A 9,420-nucleotide genomic window follows, 5' to 3' on the forward strand; every position below is an offset into this window, starting at 1 on the left:
GCCTCCTGGGTTCAGGCAATTCTCCTGCCTCAGCCTCCTGAGTAGCTGGGATTACAGGCATGCACCACCATGCCCAGCTAATTTTTTGCATTTTTAGTAGAGACGGGGTTTCACTATGCTGACTAGGATGGTCTCGATCTCTTGACCTCGTGATCCACCCGCCTCGGCCTCCCAAAGTGCTGGGATTACAGGCTTGAGCCACCGCGCCCGGCCCTAAGCACTTTATATATATTCATTTAATCCTCACAAAAGTTCTTGGAGGTATTTCCCCCATTTTATATATGAGGAGACTGGTATACAGAGAGGTTGAGTGACTTTGCCCTTAGTTTAGTAATTTGGCAAAGTTGGGATTTAAACCCAGTGTAGCTCCAAGATCTCTGCTCTTAACTGCTGTGCTAGCTTTTCACTGACAATAACACAGGTGGAATTTGGGTAAGGTTTAGATGCAATATTCAGTATTTTTCATGAATTTGTGACTAATGCCCTACACATAAGAATTTTACCTAAATATTTTAAATTCTGACAATGCAAAGTTGACGGTGTGACTGAAAACAGATGTTATGTGGACAAAAGCCTCTTTTAGCTATTGTCAATACTAAAGGGAAAGTTTTTTTAATGTTAAAGATATTATGTTAATCTGGCCGGGCGTAGTGGCTCATGCCTGTAATCCAAGCACTTTGGAGGCCAAGGCGGGCGGATCACCTGAGGTCAGGAGTTCAAGACCAGACTGACCAACATGGTGAAACCCCATCTTAAAAAAAAAAAAAAAAAAAAAAAAAAAGATATTATGTTAATCTCTAGAAATTCTTGTCATGTTTCAGTACTTCTTTGGTAAATTGTTAGGATTCTCAAATTTATTCTACAAGTCTTGAATCTGCTTTCTGTGTTTCAAAAACATCTTTTAATTTTGTCTAAAAGTAATGGAGAAAGTATGGGATATGAAAATTAGGCTCTCGGAGATTTAAAGGCAGCAGAGAGGAAAAATGAGAGTTTTATTTTTTGATTCTTATAGCCCAAACTGAGAATGATCATTATGTAAGAATTAATTTCTTCTTGCAGGAAGACACTACTGTTGGCTCGACAGCTTAAAGACCGAGCTGTAGAAGCACAGTCTTGTTACAGTCTTGGAAATACATATACTTTACTTCAAGACTATGAAAAGGCCATTGATTATCATCTGAAGCACTTAGCAATTGCTCAAGAGCTGAATGATAGGTATGTTCCACATCTTTTTGCCATAACTAAGGTAAAATATAGATGCATTATTGAATCCCTATAATTTTTCCTTTGTTTCTTTTCCTTTATTTTCCTTAATATCCTTTTTAAGGAATTTTCTGTTTCAGTGATGTCTTCTATATATTGTTGTTTGAAGGGCTAGTCTGTGATGGAGGATTAGTCTGGTTCCATATGCCCTTGACCCAAGATCAGTGACTAGGTCCCAAACTCAATTACCACTTCAGAAGTCTTCCTGATGGGCCAGGCACTGGGGCTCACACCTGTAATCCCAGCACTTTAGGAGGCCAAGGCAGGCAGATCACGAGGTCAAGAGATCAAGACCATCCTGACCAACATGGTGAAACCCCGACTCTACTAAAAATACAAAAATTAGGTGGGTGTGGTGGCATATGCCTGTAATCCCAGCTACTTGGGAAGCTGAGGCAGGAGAATCACTTGAACCCAGGAGGCAGAGTTTGCAGTCAGTCGAGATCATGGCGGTACTGCACTCCAGCCTGGTGACAGAGTGAGACTCCATCACCAAAAAAAAAAAGTCTTCCTGACTACGTAAGTGTGGGAATTGTGGTGAACTTAAGAGATAATGTCGGGTATGAAGGGGGCTACTGCTACCCAAGTATAACTAATTGTTGCCAGGCAGGAATAAGAATCCATTATGTCCAGATCTTCCTGTCTTTTTTTAAAGAGAAGCTGGAAGTACTGAGTTTTACATGAAATCTGATTTTTAAATGTTAGTAGCTAATTCAGTGGTTTTGTTTTACTGTATGGAGAAAAAAAAAAAAAACAGTATATTTTTGCCAGCATTTCATCTGTAACGTTTGCTTTAGAAGATAGATTTTTTTTAACCTAAGTATGGGAGAGAACTTTTCCTTGCAGTTCAAAATGAAGTATGCTACCTCCAGAGGTAGTGAGACCCCCTGCTGCTCAAACACACTGGATGACTGCTTGGTAGGGCTGTTATAGAAAGAAAATGGGGTAGGCCGGGCGCAGTGGCTCACGCCTATAATCCCAGCACTTTGGGAGGCCGAGGCGGGTGGATCACGAGATCAAGAGATCAAGACCATCCTGGTCAACATGGTGAAACCCCGTCTCTACTAAAAATACAAAAATTAGCTGGGCATGGTGGCGTGCGCCTGTAGTCCCAGCTATGCAGGAGGCTGAGGCAGGAGAATTGCTTGGAACCTAGGAGGCAGAGGTTGTGGTGAGCCGAGATCACGCCATTGCACTCCGGCCTGGGTAACGAGTGAAACTCCATCTCAAAAAAAAAAAAAAGAAAGAAAGAAAATGGGGTAGTGGACCAGAATACCTATCCTTGAGATTTATTACTTTATCATGTATTTCATATTTTAAAAGAATGTTTTCTATGTTCTAATATTTGACTATGAGTTTAGTATTCTGTGGATATACATTTTTTTTAATCTGGGTATCTTAATATATCTATAATATCATGATAGTGTATTCTGTATATGAAAGACCAAATCAATCCAAAGGTTTCTTTATACCTTTAGTTCCTGCTAGATAGCTTTTATTCTCTACATAGGACCTCTTTTCAAATAACTGCATGTTTACTTTGAATAATGTTTTAGAATTGGCGAAGGAAGAGCATGTTGGAGCTTAGGAAATGCATACACAGCACTAGGAAATCATGACCAAGCAATGCATTTTGCTGAAAAGCACTTGGAAATTTCAAGAGAGGTATGAAACTAAAAAAAAACGCTGTCTGTGCTATTATAATTTACAAATTAGTGGTTAGGAAAGGGAACCCTATTATTTCTCCAGTTTGATCATATGGCTGAATAATAAATTTGATTATATATCATTCTCTTGGCATAGAACCCCACAAAGCATTCTGAGGTACAGATCACAGTTATGTTTGTGTTGGCTTTGCTGTAGGAAGACAGGAAGGTAAGGCTGGGCATGGGGAAATGGAAGGAGAGTACTAAAATATGCCTCTACCCCTATGTCTACATGGAGAAGTAGCATGGTATTGAAGGAAAAGCATGGTTCTTAGAATCAAGGACAGCTTCTTGTTGTAGTTCTGCCACTTGCTGGCCGTTTGAGCTTGGAAGCCTTTTGTGAGCCTCAATTTCTCCCATATGCAAAAGGGGAATAATAATATCTAGGTTGCAAAGTGTTATAACGATTAGAGATAATATATATTAAAAGTGCCTAGCATAATGTCTGGTGCTGGCGTAATAAACATTAACTATTATACTATGGAAATAAAATAAGGAAATGTTATTCATATACCAAATTAATGTGGCCAGGATAATCTACGTTATTACTTAGTATGATGCCAGAGAACAAGAGCAATCTAATGTTTAGAGAAGTAAAGAATTAAGAGTACAATTAGCTGTCCGATTGTGGTATTTTAGAAAATTCTTTTTTCTTTCTATATTCTTGAAAAAAAAACTATTAATGGAAAAAAAATTTTCATTCAGTCTCATAATTCTAATATACCATTTTCATTTCTCTATATTTTCTTCCAGCTGTAGTTTTACTACATTTACAAATAATCTTCACCATTCTTTGTCTTTAAGTACTATTCTAAAATATAAATGTTTGTGGTTGTAGGTTGGGGATAAAAGTGGTGAACTAACAGCACGACTGAATCTCTCAGATCTTCAAATGGTTCTTGGTCTGAGCTACAGCACAAATAACTCCATAATGTCTGAAAATAATGAAATTGATAGCAGTTTAAACGGTAAGTAATAGGACTTTTAAAACCCAATTTTTTATCCTCAATATTTAAAGTTATTTATCACAAGTTTGCCATATTCAGAGAGAATACATAACATAGGAAGATCAACTTATACTTTTTTTTGTTGTACACAGCTCCATTAATTTGTAAACATAAATATGTAATTATATGTAATATATAATTTGTAAATGTAAAACAACATTTTATAGTTTTTATCATGAACTTAGGAATGGCGATGGTATCATTCTTTTCTTTTGTAAAAATACATTTAAATTCTCTATCAGCTCATTCAAAAATTTATAAATGTGGAGGTGCCAAAATTTTTAAATGTTGTTTATTCTTTTTATCTCATACACTTTTACATATGTGATTTCTGGTTAGCTCTTTTTCCCCCATTTCATTTCCAAGGTGAATTTTCTTAGGACTTTATTTTTTTAATTCAGAAAATCTAAGATACCCTATTTTTCTTTCTTTTTTTTTTGTGGCAAAATCTGTTTTTAGGAAACTTTCCTTAGGTGCCAATTTGGTTTGACATTTCTATCGAGAGGAAACTTGCTATAAATGTCTCTTTTTGAGTGAAAAACGTCTACTTAATAAAGAAAAGGAATAAGATTAGGTTCATATTTTTAAATTTCATTGGTATGCGATTCTATATGAGATCATTTTCCTAAGCTTGAGAAATTCGCAGTCTAAAAAAAAAAACTACTGACAAATATTTTGAAGCTGAAAGTCAGTGATAAATCTACCTTTTCTCTTTCCAATTTTTTTCTTTAAAGTTATGGAAAAAAAGGAAAAGAAATTAATGACTACTCATCTGATTTAGACTTTTAAAGAATATTTAGTGAAAAGCTCTGAAGTGTGAGCCATATAATAATTTGTGACTGCGTGCTTTGTGGTTAAATGAGGGGCCAAAAAGTTTTTCTGTGTTGAACTTTCATATAGGTTATTCCATAAGAGCTCTCATCTTTAAAAAGCAAAAACAGTCACTTGTCTTCATGGACCATTCTAACTGTAGACCTGTTCCTTTGTTCCTTTCTATAACAAAACCTGGAAAGATACCAATTGTTCATTGTTTTTACTTCCTTGCCTCCCATTCTCTCTTCAACCCACTCCTGTTGGGCTTTGCCTTCTCCGTGACTCTGAAACCACCTTTCAAGGTTACCACAAACCTCCATTTTACCAAATACCTCAATGTCAGCTCACTCGATTTTTTTCAGCAATGTTTCCTATAGCCAGTCCTTCCCTTCTGAGAATACTTTCTTCATTCGGCCTCCAGGATTTCTGTATTTTTCTGGTCAGCCACTCTTGTCTTTATTCTCTTCTCTCCTCTTCATCTTTCTGTCCTCTAAGTTTGTAGTGCCCAGGGTTCAGTTCTTTGCAGAAATAACAAGTGAAAACGAAAATAACAAAAATGGTTAGGTAGCCTGAGGGGAAAAAAAAAAAAGCTAACATTTATTGAGTGCTTGTGATGTGCCAGGCACTGATTTAAGTGCTTTACATGTTTTAACTCATTTAATTGTAACAATTCTAGTAGTTAAGTTTCTGTTATCCTTAATTTACAGATGGAGAAATGGAGGCAAGAGAGGTTAGGTAAATTTCCCAGGGTTATCTGTGCAGTAAGTGGTAGAGATGGAAGTTAAACTTAGTCACTATGGCTCCAGAATCTGTTTTATGTGATAGTTTTGTCTTAATGTGATGTTAACACACCTCAATAATTGATAGATAAAAATCAGTCAGAAGTCAGACATCAATAATAAAATAGAGATTTGACCAACACAATTAATAGGCTTCATCTAATGCAATATTTTGCACACTATGTCTCTCACGCTTTAATGAGTTATAAAATCAGCCCATGGATTGCAGCTAGCATTAAAAATACACATACAGGAGCTGGGGCAGTGGCTCATGCCTATAATCCCAGAACTTGGGAGGACCACTTGAGCCCGGGAGTTTGAGACTGGCCTGGGCATATAGGAAGACCCCCATCTCTCCAAAACATTTTTTTAAATTAGCCATCCATGGTGGCATGAGCCTGTGGTCCCAGCTACTCAGGAAGCTGAGGTGGGAGCTTCAACCCAGGAAGTCGAAGCTACGGTAAGCCATGATTATGTGCCATTGCACTCCAGCCTGGGCAACAGAGGAGAACCTACCTTCAAAAAAAACCCAAAAATCTACACATATGTGTATATGTATATATAAAACTGTTGTGTGAAGATTTTGTTATGTTTGTCCTAGGTATATATGTGTATTTTTTAATATGGGGTCACAGCTTAAAAGTGAAAACCACCGATTTAATGGAAATACCTAACCACTCAATTCATGTTATTTTTAAGCATTCATGAAACATTCACAAAAAACTGACAATAAACCAAATCTCAACAAATTTAAAAGTATTTGTATCACATCTACATCACACATGCCCTGAGCACAGTGCAATTAATTTAGAAATTAAGATAATATATACAACATTCATCTGAAAACCTAACACACTTCTCAGTAACTTATAGGTTGAAAAAGAAATCTTAAAATTAGAAAATAACTTAGGAGGCCAGGCTCGGTGGCTCATGCCTGTAATCCCAGCACTTTGGGAGGCTGGAGGTGGGCAGATCACCTGAGATCGGGAGTTCAAGACCAGCCTGACCAACATGGAGAAACCCCATCTCTACTAAAAATACAAAATTAGCTGGGCGTGGTGGTACATGCCTGTAATTCCAGCTACTTGGGAGGCTGAGGCAGAAGAATTGCTTGAAAACCAGGAAGTGGAGGTTGCAGTGAGCCAAAGGTTGCTGTGAGCCTAGATCGAGCCATTGCACTCTAGCCTGGGCAACAAAAGCGAAAATCCATCTCGGAAAAAAAGAAAAAATAGGACTGAATTATAAAAATATTGTTTCAATTTTTTGGCACATGATTTACATTGGTACATAGAGCAAAGTGTGTGTTGTATTTAAAAAGGAAAAAGGCTGAAAGTGAGCTAAATATCTAGCTTAAAAAGTAAAGAAAAACTGAAAGAAGGCAAAAATTAATACAGAGCAGAATTTAATAAAATTAAAACAGATTCAGTAGAGATTTTTTTTCAAGTCAAAATTTGGTTACAAATTGTTTAATTTTAACTAATTACATCTACAGCAAGATTGCTCAAAAATAAAAAGGGCATAATAAATATGCAGAGATTAAAAAGAGATTCTGAATAACGTTATGACAAAATATTTGAAAATCTAGGAGAAATGGGCAATTTCTGGAAAAACAAGTTACCAAAACTGATCTAATGGTAGAATGTAATGTGAATGGCATGCTAATGGCTAAAATTATTTAAAAAATTAGATAAGTAACTTAAAATCTTCCCACTAGGAAAATACCTGGCCCAGATGGTTTTACAAGTGATGTAAACCAGCCACTTAAGAAAACTAATTATAACACTTTAAACAGAAATTTTATAGGCAACTGAATACGTGGAAATACTTTGTCTTTCTGAGAATCATGTAACCCTGATATCCAAACTGGACAAGAACAATACAAGAAAAGTAGGTCGGGGGCAGTGGCTCACAACTGTAATCCCAGCACTTTGGGAGGTGGAGGCCAGTGGATCACGAGATCAGGAGTTCAAGACCAGCCTGGCCAACATGGTGAAATCCCGTCTCTACTAAAAATACAAAAATTAGCCGGGTGTGGTGGCACGTACCTGTAGTCTCGGTTACTCAGGAGACTGAGGTAGGAGGATCGCTTAAACCCGGGAGCAGAGGTTGTAGTGAGCCGAGATCACACCACTGCACTGCAGCCTGGGCGACAGAGAAAAACTCAAAATAAAAAAAAAAAAAAAAAAAAGTGTGTGTGTATATATAATTTTTATTTAAAAAGTATATATAAATTATATATATATAAAATAAGCCTGAAAGTAAAAGGATAGAAGATTCATCATGCAAAACTAACCAAAAGACAGCCAGTATAGCATGTTAATATCAGATAAAAAGTACTTTAAGGCAAAAGGTCTTACTAGAAATGAAGAAGGTCGGCTGAGCATAGTGGGTCACCTTTGTAATCCCAGCACTTTGGGAGGCCAAGGCAGGTGAATCACAGCTTAGCCAACATGGTGAGATCCCCATCTCTACTTAAGATACAAAAGTTAGCTGAGCATGGTGGCAGGCACCTGTAATCCCAGCTACTGAGGAGGCTGAGGCAGGAGAACTTCTTGAACCCAGGAGGCAGAGTTTGCAGGGAGCCAAGATCATTACCACTGCACTCCAGCCTGGGTAACAGAGTGAGACTCTGTCTCCAAAAAAAAAAAAAGGAAAGGATTGCTTGCATCCAGGAGTCAAGACCAGCCTGGGTGGCATAGGGAGACCCCTGTCTGTATCAAAAATAAGTTGGATGTGGTGTTGCATGCCTGTAGTCCCAGCTACTTGGTAAGCTGAGGTGGCAGGATTGCTTAGCCCAAGAAGTCAAAGCTGCAATGAGCTGTGATTGTGCCACTGTACTCCAGCCTGGGCAACAAAGCAAGACCCCTTCTCAAAAAAGAGGTCAGGGACTGGCCAGGCATGGTGGCTTATGCATGTAATTCCAACACTTTGGGAGTCAAAGATGGGCAGATTATTGGAGGTCAGGAGTTCAAGACCAGCTTGGCCAATATGGTAACAAACAGTACACAAATAGCCCATAAATATATGAGAAGACATTTAACTTCATCTCATCAGCAAAAATTACAGTGGAGTACCATTGGAAACCTATGAGATGAACAAAAATTACTACCAGTATTAAAATGATGTGGGGTAATGGAAACTCTTATGTGGTATTGATGGGATAGAAATTGGTATACTGTGAAGTACAATTCAGCAATGTTCTGGTGAAGTTACTGCACATCATTTTAATACTGGTAGTAATTTTTGTTCACCTCATAGGTTTCTAATAGTACTTCACTATGATTTTTGCTGATGAGATGTCAAATATCTTCTCATATATTTATGAGCTATTTGTGTACTGTTGAATGATCCAACTGTATGATCCAGCTGTTCCACTCCTGTTCCACTCCCAGTTACATACTCCTGATATCCACCAAACTGGAAGAAATGCTTGTTCATGTACACTGAGAGACATTTCCAAGAGTATCTGTAGTATTGTTTATCATAGCAAAAAGTTGGAAGCAACCTAAATATCTGTCACTAGTAAAATGGATAATTTCCTAGTCCGCTGTACAGTCTGTTATTTTTGAGACTGTGTGGATGGTATAAACCAGTTATTATAAAACCTTTGCCTAAAAAGGCAATGAAAATGAATTAAGGTATACATATAACTTGGATGAATCTCACAAACATAAGACTTCTCAAAGCTAGTTGCAGAATACATATAGTATGATACCATTTATAAATGTTTCAAGGCTGGGCGCGGTGGCTCAAGCCTGTAATCCCAGCACTTTGGGAGGCCGAGGCGGGTGGATCACAAGGTCAAGAGATCGAGACCATCCTGGTCAACATGGTGAAACCCCGTCTCTACTA

General features: G+C 37.6%; 1 protein-coding gene across 1 annotated transcript in view; it reads left to right on the forward strand.

Moving 5' to 3' along the window:
- GPSM2 (G protein signaling modulator 2) overlaps positions 1 to 9,420 on the forward strand; it is a 51,223-nt gene that overhangs the window by 24,736 nt on the left and 17,067 nt on the right. Inside the window, exons 8-10 of the mRNA XM_017499372.1 lie at positions 1,060 to 1,215; positions 2,820 to 2,928; positions 3,808 to 3,941. Of these exons, the coding sequence (XP_017354861.1) occupies positions 1,060 to 1,215; positions 2,820 to 2,928; positions 3,808 to 3,941 (399 nt within the window). The remainder of the gene's footprint in view (positions 1 to 1,059; positions 1,216 to 2,819; positions 2,929 to 3,807; positions 3,942 to 9,420) is intronic.

The sequence above is a fragment of the Cebus imitator genome, unplaced genomic scaffold, assembly GCF_001604975.1.
Source record: "Cebus imitator isolate Cc_AM_T3 unplaced genomic scaffold, Cebus_imitator-1.0 Scaffold256, whole genome shotgun sequence".
Taxonomy (NCBI): Eukaryota; Metazoa; Chordata; class Mammalia; order Primates; family Cebidae; genus Cebus; species Cebus imitator.